At 39.5% G+C, this 12,613-nt stretch overlaps 2 protein-coding genes across 4 annotated transcripts in view; one reads left to right on the top strand and one right to left on the bottom strand.

The window, feature by feature from the left end:
- Positions 1–12,613, top strand: part of RSPH14 (radial spoke head 14 homolog) — a 76,730-nt gene that overhangs the window by 7,199 nt on the left and 56,918 nt on the right. The window lies entirely within an intron of this gene.
- The window catches only part of GNAZ (G protein subunit alpha z), a 53,145-nt gene continuing 40,689 nt past the window's right edge, over positions 158–12,613 (bottom strand). For both annotated transcript variants that reach the window (XM_027696772.1, XM_027696773.1), the window contains one exon: positions 158–2,236. In XM_027696772.1, coding sequence (XP_027552573.1) covers positions 1,892–2,236 — 345 coding nt within the window. In that variant the 3' untranslated portion in view covers positions 158–1,891. The remainder of the gene's footprint in view (positions 2,237–12,613) is intronic.

Consider the following 12,613-nt stretch of genomic DNA (forward strand, 5'->3'; position numbering starts at 1 on the left):
AATTGCTGAATGTTAATGAATAAACCAAGGAAGGAGATCTGGAGCAAATAAAAGAAACTGCAGCAGTCTGTCATAAAGGAAAGAAAACACCCCAAATATTACCTGATTAAGCAACTGTCATAACACTAATTAATGAACACACTATAGACACATTCAGTATCATTTGAATTATTTATTTTTTAAGTGGACAATTTAAATGTTGATGTTATTAACTATTTTGTTTTAATTTTCTGAAAGCCCTTGGCTGAGATTTCTTGCACTAATCATAGTACATCAGGGGAACAAAAGTAGAAGGTGATTTTCCAGTGTGCATGTGTGTCTGTGTCTCTGTGTACGTATGTGCTTTACAGTTATCAAACATTTATTTACACACCAACTTTACACTGAAGTCTTTAAGAAGTCTTTTCTATGGCAGGGGAAAGAATCAACTGACCAAAGACTTGGGTCTATATGATCCATTAGAGATTTTCCAGTATAGTCCCACAGAGCTTCTTATGCATTCAAACTTTTGCCGGAATGTTACTCCATCCAGTAGTGTTTCTTTCTGAGATGAAACCTGGAGCTGAGGAATGCATCTCTTCAGTTTCCTTAATTTCACTAAACTGTAAATAATTTAAATTATTAAATTGAAATATCAAGACATTTAGTTATTGTTCATATCGCTCATCTTTAACCTTCTAATAGTACATCACATTTTAAAAATAATTTAAAAAAACAACAAAAAAAAGACTTTGGAGGCTATATACTACACAATCTCCATGGCTCCTGCTGCTTGGGAAATATAACATTACAATTCCCAGAATATATTTGGAGCGGTGGAACAGAATTGTCCGTTGGCAACTTTCACATTCAGCAACCCAGACACTACAACAATAATTTAAAAAATTGCTTTGTGATTTATTTTTTTTAATCTGTATTAAAAAAGGAACACTAACCTACTTCTTAAATATAGTTTGGTTTTTGTGAAACACCACAAGATTTGGCAAAAAAAGATGTAAAAGAAGACTGTTTCGATGTATAAAACTCCTTACCAGTAGAAGAAACACTGACCTTAATTTGGCCTAGTCATAGATTAATTTTGGGGGGGTTTGCTGCATATTTGAAGCCTTAAAGAGCAGAAGGAGCTGCTTGTCAGTTTGGAAATCACAAAACATTGCGCACCAACAATTCCTTTAACAGGCAAGGTGTCCATGAGAAAGAGTGAAGTAAAGCAGAGGTGTGTACATCGTATATCTGTGTGCATGTGCCTGTGCATACAGGGTGGGGGTGCACGGACTCCTCACTGGGGGTGCCAAGATTGTGGGGACGTGCCCGTTCTCTACAAATTACAGCAGTGTTTTCCTTAAACTCTCCTGTTCTGTAGCTTCTGGTTTGAACTGGCTTTTCTCCCCAACACAACCACTCTGCTCCACACCCTGCAAACGAGTTCATCTGCCACTCACCAGATTTATATCTTTATGTCAATAAAACTTTAGGACAACTGGATGAAGAATTATTTCTTACACAGAACATGATAACACTCCCACTGTAGGAAATGGAATGAAACAAATGGGTTAAAAGTGCAGTGACTGTGGTGAAACATCTCCACAGAGTTAGGCCTCAATCTCTTTTTTTTTTGTTTTTTGGGGTTTTTGAGCTGTTGGTTGTTTGGTTTTTTTTTCACTAGGGGTGTGTGGTTTTCTCGGAGAGGAGACTTTCACTCTCCAGAACATTTATTTGTGGAAAATGATGTAGCAAGTTAAGGGGCCATAAGAGGAACTGTGTTCATACATCAGATTTTCCCTTTTCTCTCCTTGGGCTATTAAGCACTGCCCCCTTTTTTCCCACTAGAAGTGGAAGTGGTCAGCCCCTTTTTTATCGCTCCAGGAAAACAGATTAAGCCCAAGGATTCTTAGCAGAGGCCAATGTATTTGAGATTGTTCTGAATGATGACATCTGTCACTGCATCAAACACAAACTGTATGTTACTGGTATCAGTGGCACAGGTGAAGTGTGAGTAGATCTCCTTGGTCTCCTTGTTGCGATTCAAGTCCTCGAACTGGCGCTGGATGTAGACTGCGGCCTCCTCGTACGTGTTCTGGCCCTTGTACTCAGGGAAGCAGACTGTTAAGGGGATGCGGCGGATTTTTTCTGCCAGCAGATCTTTCTTATTCAAAAAAAGGATGAGGGAAGTGTTGATAAACCAGTTGTTGTTGCAGATGGAATCAAAGAGACGCAAACTTTCTGCCATTCGACTCTGTAGGAGAGGAAACAACGGTGTCAACAGTAGTGTTTCAGCATGACTGTGGGAAGCACACAAAATACATTACTGTCTATCAGGGAGCAAAATCTGCCTTTAGAAACAAGTCTTCTTTCATTTGGTCACTGTCCATCTTACCTGACCATGAAATTTCAGGGATCTGAATTCACTTATTTTCATACAATATATTTCACCACAGACTACTCCTTCCTTTATTTTATAAAATATTTGGCAACTATGGAAAAATTCTAAAACTGAAGATTTAGAAACAATAGGTGCAACTTGGGAAAACGTGGTTCTATTCAAATTTGGTTAGCACTGATAACAAATTTCTTTAATAGGGATGTTTTCTAAGGATTTCATACCACAAAAACATTCTGCTTTTAAATTTTTTGAAGGAATTAATACAGCCCAGTTATAACATTACATCATTAGATGTGTAGTTTAGCATGTCATACATAGAATTTTTTCCTTGCCTTACTGTATAATGGGAAGCTGGAAAGAATGCACAGTAACCATATCCTGCTATGGTGGGACAACTTGAATGTTTATACCTGAAAGCTGAGTTTAGCCAGATGTGTTTAACATCTGTCTGCTGCCCTGAGTAGGTAAACTCCATTACTGGAGTTACAATCCAATGCTGCTCCAGACTGAACGCAGAGAGCTCTGTTAGAAATCAGGCACCGGCAGGATTTTTCCTCGTGTCGCCACTGTGACTGTTCCTCCTGCTGCAGCTGGAGCTGTCCATGGTACCAGGCCCTTGGGAGGCTCAGTTTACTCATTGGTTTACACCTCCAAATAGGTGTAAACAGATGTAATGTTTTGAAAATATTCTAGATTATTAAAATAAATACCACCTAAGTCTTGTCAAAAGTAGATACAGAAAATATCTTAATGGAGCATTTTTGGCAAGGTCAATGGTTTCCAGCACGTTTAGGTTTCTGAAAACGTTATGTGTACATTGTGAGGTGGCCCAGAGTAAGTGAACAGGAGGGATTTGGGATATCAGAAACAAAGAGTATATTTTGTTTACAAGACTTTGCAAATATGTTCATGTTCCACTTGTCTGGCTTTTGTTCAGAGGGGATGAGACTCTTGGGGATGGTCCTGTGCAGGGCCAGGAGTTGGACTTAATGATCCTTGTGGGTCCCTTCCAACTCGACATATTCTGTGATTCTGTGAAAATAATCAAGAGCTCGGGCATTTTTGTTGTTTGACTGTGAAGTATTTTGGCTGGTTTTCCTGTTTGGAAAGTGGAAGCAACAGGATGATTTTGGCTTTTGATAGAAATAACAGTATTTTGGGCCTAATTCTCCTGAAATTTGTGTCATTTGTGTCTAGTGCATCTCCCTTGACTTCACTACAGTCATTTTATATGGCAACTGGTGAGATAAAGAGAGAAAAATCATTCACTGTTTATTACACAAAAAATAATATGAAAATATCATTTATTTAAAATTTACTTTCTATTTTGTTGTGGGGCTTCTTTGAGAATGCAAATGTATTGTTATTACTTCAAAGGAAATCTGCAACAGTTTGGATCATTATTATTGCACTAAAACAGTATCCTGAAAAAATTAGCCCTTAAAAATGCACAGTTGCTGAAACAGGAGCAAACTGGGTTACATAAGCTTTTCAAATTACCTCTCCTCCTTTCCTCACTTCGTGTTACTATTCCTTTTCATTTGCTAAGGATTGATGTGGTCAGAATTGCATCCTCTGTACTCAGAGTTCCATGAAGGCATTGATTTCGTTCTGTGTTTACAGTGCTTACAGACTAAACCCACAGACTGTGGCAGTTCCTGGTCCTTCCAAAGCCCCAGGAGCACAGGGGGACACCGTGAGGGCTGGCACTGCCTCAGCATGGGGGGATCTGACTCCCAACCCTAAAGACACACTGAAATATAAGCAAAGTTACACAGTTCAGCTCCTGGGGGTTGGTTGTTTGCTTCTGCCATTGTAAAGGTGGGGTCATCTGAACTCAAGCCTACTTTCTAAATAGACAGACTTGTAGGTGTGAAAACATAGCTTTAAAATGTATTTAAGCATTTATTTTTTATTTTCACAATGCAAATCCTGACATAACAGATAATCCCCTAAAAACATCATAGATCTGTTTCCAAATACTCATGCTTTCCTTTCCTGATTTTGTAGCTGATAATTAAATTTTTATCTCAGTCGAAATGCTTTTGCTACTAATAGGCTGAAAAAAATCTTTTAGAGCTAATATAGGTTTTTGGCCAACTCTCAGTATAATCATGCCAAGGGGATATTGCATTTTAAGAGGTTTTTGTTTATTACTGTATTTTGTACTGAGTCATAACACTGTCCCTCTGCTCCCAAATCCTCCCGTGGAGTCTGTAATCCAAGGACAAAAGTAGAGTTAAAACCCTTCCATAAATTATGAAATGTAATGAACACGTACAAGAGGATGACAGTTTTAAATTACTGTAAACTTGGTGATCTGATGTAAAAAAAAAATAGTAAATTGTTGATCTTGACACCTAAGAAATTTCTTCTTCAGTGTAATATTATTATAATACTGGCTGGATATCTGAAAGTCATAAAATCCTTAGCTAAAGTAAATAGGATTTATTTTAGTTAAAAGCAAGTTAATCAAGAATCCTTTCCAACAAGGGTGCAGGCTGTATTATACCAGTGCAGGGCTGTGGTTGCATGGTATAAATGCATGATATACTTTGGGAAATGAAACCCCCAAATCCATGTCATGATTTAACTTTAATAGCACAGGTAGGAAACTGTATCGCTGAACAATGAGGAAATGTGTCAGAAAGGAAAACCCAAGTCTTCAAATCCTAGAATCCTAGAATGGTCTGGGTTGGAAGAGACCTTAAATATCATCTTGTTCCACCCCCTGCCATGGGCAGGGACACCTTCCACTAGCCCAGGTTGCTCCAAGCCCCGTCCAACCTGGCCTTGGACACTTGCAGGGATGGGGCAGCCACAGCTTCTCTGGGCAGCCTCTGCCAGGGCCTCACCACTCTCACAGGGCAAAATTTCTTCCTAATGTCCAGTCTAAACCTACTCTGTCACAGAAGCCATTCCCCCTTGTCCTGTCACTCCAGATCTTTGTAAATAGTCTCCATCTTTCTTGTTGGCTCCCTTTAGGTACTGGAAGGCCCCAATTAGGTCACCCCTAAGCCTTCTCTTTTCCAAGCTGAACAAACCCAATTCTCTCAGCCTCTCACTGTAGGAGAGGTGCCTCCTCTGGACTCGCTCCAACAGCTCCATGTCCTTCCTGTGCTGTTCCCCAGGGCTGGAGGCAGCTCTGCAGGGGAGTCTCACCTGAGGGGACAGAGGGGCAGAATCCCCTCCTGCCCTGCTGCCCACACTGGGGGATCAGCCCAGCACCCAGGGGGGTTCTGGGCTGGGGCGTGTCCAGCTCCAGCCACCAGCATCCCACATCGTTCTCTCTCCCCAGGGCTGCTCTCCATCCATCCATCCCCAGTCTGGATTGATCCTGGGGTTGCCCTGACCCAGCTGCAGCACCTGCACTTGGTCTTATTAAATGTAATGAGATTCCCACGGCCCATTTCTCGAGCTTGTCCAGGTCCCTCTGGGTGGCATCCCATCCTTCAGCTGTGAATAACAGTAAAATGTCATCCAGGTAATTAGGAAAACTTTAGGGAAAAATAAACAGGCAGCACCTACTTCCATATATAGTACAGAAAACTAATTGAAATTATTCTGATTTTTTTTTCACCTGTCAACATGGAGACATGAAATAGTGTTCAGTCACACTTTCCACATGGAATTAAATGACAAACAATTAAATCCAAACCAAAGAGAAAAAATTACACATGGCAAGACAAGGCCTTTATAAATTCCAGGTGGTGTCTTATGATTTTTTCAGTGCATCAACCATGTTTCAAACTGCAATGAACAAGAGCCAGGTGATTTCTGCTATATCTTAAGAGGTGGTATGTCCACTGTTCTAAGATGAAGGCTGACACTGAAAATATGTGATGTATCCACTCATATGCTCCTGACACAACAGGCTCATTTCTGGTTTTGTTAATATTGCAAAACTACTGTTCATATCATATGGAAAGTGAACTTGAGAGGGTTATGGCTCATTATAATAAAAATAGAATAAATTATTGTACAACTCCCAAAGGTGTTATTAAAATTTTCTATTAACATGGAGAAAAAATAAGGATAGGAAAAGGTATTATTCTTCTCTGCAGTGTCTTTTCCAGTTCTGGAATCTTGAAGGTGGTCAGAAAAAAATGTGCTGCTTAATTTTATAATTATATACAAGCTGGGGTATAAGCAAGATAATGCCAGTGCTTTATCCAGATGGCCTTGTTGGGGGCTAATTGCAAATTCTTCTCTGAGCATAAGAACAACGAATTGGTTGCTTAAGGGAAAGAACTTGCTAAGGAACAGATGGCTGCTTCTATTCTTCCAATACTCTGCAAACACACAAATGTCCCTGGTCATCCTCTGGAACTGTAGAGGTGTGATTAGCAGGAAAGAGTTCAGAACAACTAAGAGTTTCCAGTTATCAAAATAGCAAGTAATTAAGAAAAAAAGCAACTTGGTAAATGGAGCCAAATTGAAATGTAGTATCTCCTTACAGCTTTCACATTAAAGCTTTTTAGTCTCAGCTGGGGGAGCTATGGGATTAAAAATGAAAAATTATGAAGAGAGAAATTATCACAAATAAGGGAATTAACTGCCATTTCTACTTTATACCTAAGAACTTTCAGTCATTGCTTCTCTTTCATCATCATTTTCAAACTGGTAGGCCCTTGGGGATTTGAAAACCTTAACCAAACTAAATAAAATTTATCTTGTGTAAACCATAAACAATAATGAATAAAATTTGTGCAGGAATAGCAATGTTTGCTTTCCAGAAAAGTTAGAAAATCTTTAAATGTCAGTAAATCTTGGAAGAACCAGTGGAAGCTGCTGCTATTTCCTGGTTGAGGCTTTCCTTGCAGTAGTGGCTGACATTTACCATGTGCTGCAGCTCTGAGCTATGGCACAACATGGCACCAATCTCTCCTCTCTGTTTCAAGTGTCTTTAGAGACCCACAACTTTAGACCTTCTAAAGAAAGCAGGTGAAGCTGAAGTATTTGAAGAAAGGGTAGTGGGGTAAAAAGGTAACTGAATCAGTTGGATGTAAACATTGTTTCTTCCTTAAGGTTACCAGGCAAAATCGAATCCATTCTGAAATAATGACAGCCTACAAAATAATGAAGGAAATACCATTGCCCAAGACAGGCACAGACAAAGCAATTCAGGAATTCAAACTATGCTTCAATAAAGGCAGAGGGAAAGCAGAATTTGCAGAGAAAAACTACAGATGATGCAGAAAGCAAGATAAATACAAAGAGACACTCTTTTCTTGCAAAAAAGCCTGGACTGAGTGCTAGTTTAAATGTCCCTCCTGTGTAGCAGTTGGGCAGCCCTGATTGAGTGCTGGATAAGAGAAACTTGATTTAAAAGGGAAAACACTGTTGTGTGATTCATCTTTTGTTCAAAGGAAGAAGACTCCTACAAGAATGTAAAGGATCAGGTGGGGAAGTGGGGGAAATTAAGATAATTTAATGAGTTAAAAAAATTAATTTAAAAATCAAAAAGAAGAAACCATGTGTTGGAGAGAAGTAAACAGCCTTAATCCAATTCACTCTGTGAATTCTTCTCCCAGAAACTAAGAACCTCACTGAGGTAGGATTAAACTAGGATAAAACACTCTACCCCTGTTGTCCTGTATATACCAGTTTCTAGCCTTGGCATCTCCCAGAAGGGACAGGGTAAGCAACTGAGGTTCGACTAGACAACATTGTTTTGGCTACAGTTTCCAATCCCAGGATCCCAAAGTTTTCCTGGAAAATGCTGGGTATTCCAAAATGTCAAAATAAGAAAGGGGGACATAGAAGGTTAATTCCCACTGTGAATTCATTAAGAAGTCTTCTTAAGTCACTTAGCAGCTTAACTTATTCTACAAGCAGACAAACTCATTATCCATCACCAAAACAATGTCACATCAGTCCAAAACCAGTGCAGGAATTCCTGACCAGTCACATAAACAAACCAGGAGGGAGGTTGGGACAATTAGAAGCAGCTCTGTCAATACCTGTCGTACAGATCCATACGTGCACATGCCATCTATTTATGTCCTTCCTGCCAAAATTCCTCTCAGTGTCCTGCACACAGGAGAAATGAGAAGTGCAGAAAGGTGGAAACACACTAGGAAACAAAATTTGTAAACTACCAAATTATTTCTTCATTATTTTAAAGATAATGTCCTGTAATTGTTCATACAATTTGTACAATGTAGAACTGGCAGAGGGGGCAGCAGTCTGATACCTTTTCCAGAGAAGGAAGGGAAAATAAACCTCACAAAGCAGTGCTGCAGCATCCTGGCTCCCATGATGATTGCCTGTTGAGTGTTACTACTGTCTTTACATAAAATTCTGCAGATGATAACTGGATCTGGCAGTACAAATGAGAATTACATGAGGACCTTTAGTCTTGGCTATTGTGTAGGATGACAATGAAAACATTATGAATATTTTATCATGTATGATCTCCGTGACTGGAAAAAAACCTGTAGTGTTACTAAGGCTTACTGTGGACTAGATTAGACAAAGCAGATTTAATTGAGAGTATTACTTTAACAGAGTCCTGAACTTTTGTCTTTGAAAACTGATCCCCTGAAACAGCAAATCATGTCTTAGGAGTCTGTGCTAAGTTAAACATTGATACGTCGTAGTTACATATGTGTAATACACGTGCCAGTGACAGGCTGGGGTAAACCACTTTTTAATACTATCTATTAAAAGTATTTGATATTCCTAGATCAGGACCAATACAGATTTGTTAATCCCAGAAAGTACAGTCTGACACCAGGCTATGATTATACTAAGGAGAGCAGAGCTGAGAAAGAAGTTTGATTAAATTTCCTGACTGGAGGATTAGATTTTGAGACAGGGGATTTCCAAGCAGAGGAGCAGGACAACAGGTGCTTCTGCTAGGACTTCTAAATTAAAGGGAACCTAAAGAAAGGATATATAGAAAACTCTCTGAAGAACAGTGGAAAAGGTTACTGAGTTCAAGAATCAGAAAGGGTGCGACAGTCACCATTCCATAGAAATGCCAGAAGATCCAGATAAAGGCTACTCCTGGATGTCTGGCCAGGGTATTAAAGGCTGTTCCACAAACAAGAAAAGGGGCAGAACAGAAATGGGGAAATACATGTAGAGTGACTTACTGCTTGTGACCAGTTACACATATCTCTTAAGCAAGCTAAGTAAAGGAAAATTATATTTAGAAGTCATAAAACATGCATGTGATAGGGGCTATATTTATCATTATCCATAGGAGAATTACAAGTCCAGGGGAAAGTTCTAGAAAAAGGTATGTTCAAGAGAAGAGAAATATGGGGCACTCAATATTGGTCCTGTGCCTGACAGAACAACACCACAAGTCAACACTTCTGGGAAGCAGTAATAAGGATACATTGGCAAAAGGAATGCTACTGCAGCTGACACAGGCCAAGAGAAACTTAGAGGCACAATGGGCCAACATATTAAACCTACCCATTGCACAGTGTCCAGCCAGGACAGCACTGCCTTGGCTGCAGTAAAAGCACCCAGGAGAATCATTGAAGTGGGCAGGGAGCTTGTTTTTGCTCCTTAAAGGAGGCCTTGCAATATTTCAGTTGCTCAGCAAACAACTATTAAGACTCTCCTTTTCCCACCTCAAAGGTCAGCAGAGCTTTGTGCTACAGAAGCCTCTGGACATCTGAGCTCTAAGCACATGCACTGCTGCTCTGGGTATCACTGTGCAGTGCAAGGAGTTTTAGGAGGGCAAACATGCCATAAAAAGAATAGGAAAATAAATCTTCATGGTCTCTGACAGTGCCAGAAAGTTAAGATTTCCTGAGTACAAACTAAGGTAGTTCTTCACTTAGTTCTAAGAAGTAAATTAGCACCATATAATACCTAGCCTTGCTTTGGAGGGGTAGAGGGTTTTTTTAAGCATTGTACAATACTCCAAGCAAATTGCATTTTTCCAGAGGATAGAAAAAATCTAGTTTAAAAACATTTTCTTGTTAAAAATATATTCATTTAAAATCTCACAGTTCTTGAAAAGATATTCAAAGTAGCACGAACATCCATATCTTAATTGTAAATATCTGGATGTTTTCTCCTTAGATTGAGTTGTCTATATGGTAATAGAGGTCAGCTTTTCTATTCCTTGTAGCATATTTCAATTGATTTCAAAGCTTGCTCAGTGTTTTCAAGTGGGGTGGTTTCTTTGTTTTTGTTTTCTTCCAGGCCTTTAGATTATTTACTTAGCCAAGGGCAAAAGGAACATTCCAAGTACATACCCAACACAGCTGAAATGTTGCACAATTTTACACATGAGGACTTTAGTTGTCCTCATTTGAGACCTTTAAGCTTAATATCAGCCTTCTGGGTCTAGACAATCCTAGAATGGTCTGGGTTGGAAGGACCTTAAAGCTCATCTCATTCCACTCTCTGCCATAGGCAGGGACACCTTCCATTAGCCCAGGTTGCTCCAAGCCTCATCCAAGCTGGCCTTGGACATTTCCAGGGATGAGGCAGCCACAGCTTCTCTGGGCAGCCTGTGCCAGGGCCTCACCACCCTCATAGTAAATAATTTCTTCCTAATATCTAATCTACATCTACCCAGGATAAGTAATTTAACACTGCACTGACCTTCACCAAGGGGCTGAGGGAACTCTTGTTTGGGCTGGCACAGAAGAGGCCAAAGGGTGATCTAAGAACAGCCTACAATGACCTGAGCGTAGTTCAAGGGTGATGACACAAAACTTCCCAGCAGCATCAGAGGAAGGAGTAAGCAGCCATGAACACTAAATGAGGCTTGGGAGGTTCACAGTTGATGTCAGGGTTTCTCTAACACCAGCTCAGCACTGGAACAATTTGCTGAGTTTTGTGAAATCTCCCTCCATAAAGGCTTTTCACTCAACTAACTCGGTAAAGCCATAGCTGGCCTGATTTACTGCTGGCAACAGTCCAGACCTGCCGAGGTCACATTTCTGTAATTCCATGAATTGTAAAAACGGATTTGTAGTTGAATCCGTAAATAAGAAGTCAATTTTATGCACCCAGTTCTGAGCAGATCTCAAACTTTGCATCCCTAAGAGGGTACTTTAAGGGCTATCCCTTTGATGGAAAGAGTCACTATCCTGTTGGTGAGGCAGGATGAAAAGGAAATGGCCAAAGAATGGAGTTGTGGCCTTTGTGGAACACCCAGGGTTTAGTGTTTTCTGTTCTTTCATGCTCTCTGGTCCTTAGAGTCGCCCCTAAACTATTGAACTAGTGCAGAAATGGGCAAGATGTTTATTCACTGTTTATTCACTGGTGCAGGCCACTGACTAACCCACCTTTTGGATAGTTTATGCATCACCCAAGCTCTGGCTGATACATTATATGTAAAGAAAGAATGCTTTTCATTGCACCTTCTTTGAAACAGGCACTTTTCTAATGCATTGCAGGGTGAGAAAGAGTGTTAATGGGGTGAATATTGGTTCCTGTCACACAGACAATTGTCTATCTTAATTGAAGTGAAACAATATAAAAGGGAATTAATATTTTTTTAAAAAATGAAAGACCTCCATTACTTTTTTCCTCTAGTGTGCCACTAGAATGCACTGGTGAGTTCAGTAATTTTGTGTAACAGAATAATGGCAGGGGGACAGATTGCAAAATCTGGTGCCTCTGAATGCCCTTTCTCTGGATAAAAAAAAGACATTTGAAATCTGAAAGGTCAGTGACAAAAGTCCAATCTGATAAACTATTATATAAAGAAAAGAAGACTTATCAAATAAAAAGGTTTTCATTTCAACACAATCAAGCCAAGCATAAAAACAAGACTCTGGATCTTTATGAAAGCTAATAGATAAAGATAAGGGATCATTTGTAACAGTCCAACAGAATTAAAACACAGAGAAAACCAGCAGGAATTACCATAAGCATGGAATGGCTATCATAGGAAATTAAACAAACTACTTCTGTTCAACCTGGAAAAAGAAATAGCTGAGAGAGAACACAGTAGAGCCCATAAAACCATGAATGGTATGGAAATGGTGAATAGTGAATGATTTTTGCACCACTTCATACAATGCCAGAAGTAAGAAACATCACATTCACTTATCTGACAGCAGACAAGTATTCCTTCCATACAGTGCATAATTAAATGTAAAACTCTGTCATGAGGTGTTAGAGAATAATAATGATAACAGTAAAAGTCATAAAAGTGTAATTGGGTTCAAAAAGCAATTAAATTAAAAGGGCACTTAAACAGAAAGATGTTGATGCAATCTGAGGTTTGGTTATCTCGTAGGGTAAACT

This window comes from Neopelma chrysocephalum, unplaced genomic scaffold (genome assembly GCF_003984885.1).
Source record: "Neopelma chrysocephalum unplaced genomic scaffold, ASM398488v2 Primary Assembly neopelma1_116, whole genome shotgun sequence".
NCBI lineage: Eukaryota > Metazoa > Chordata > Aves > Passeriformes > Pipridae > Neopelma > Neopelma chrysocephalum.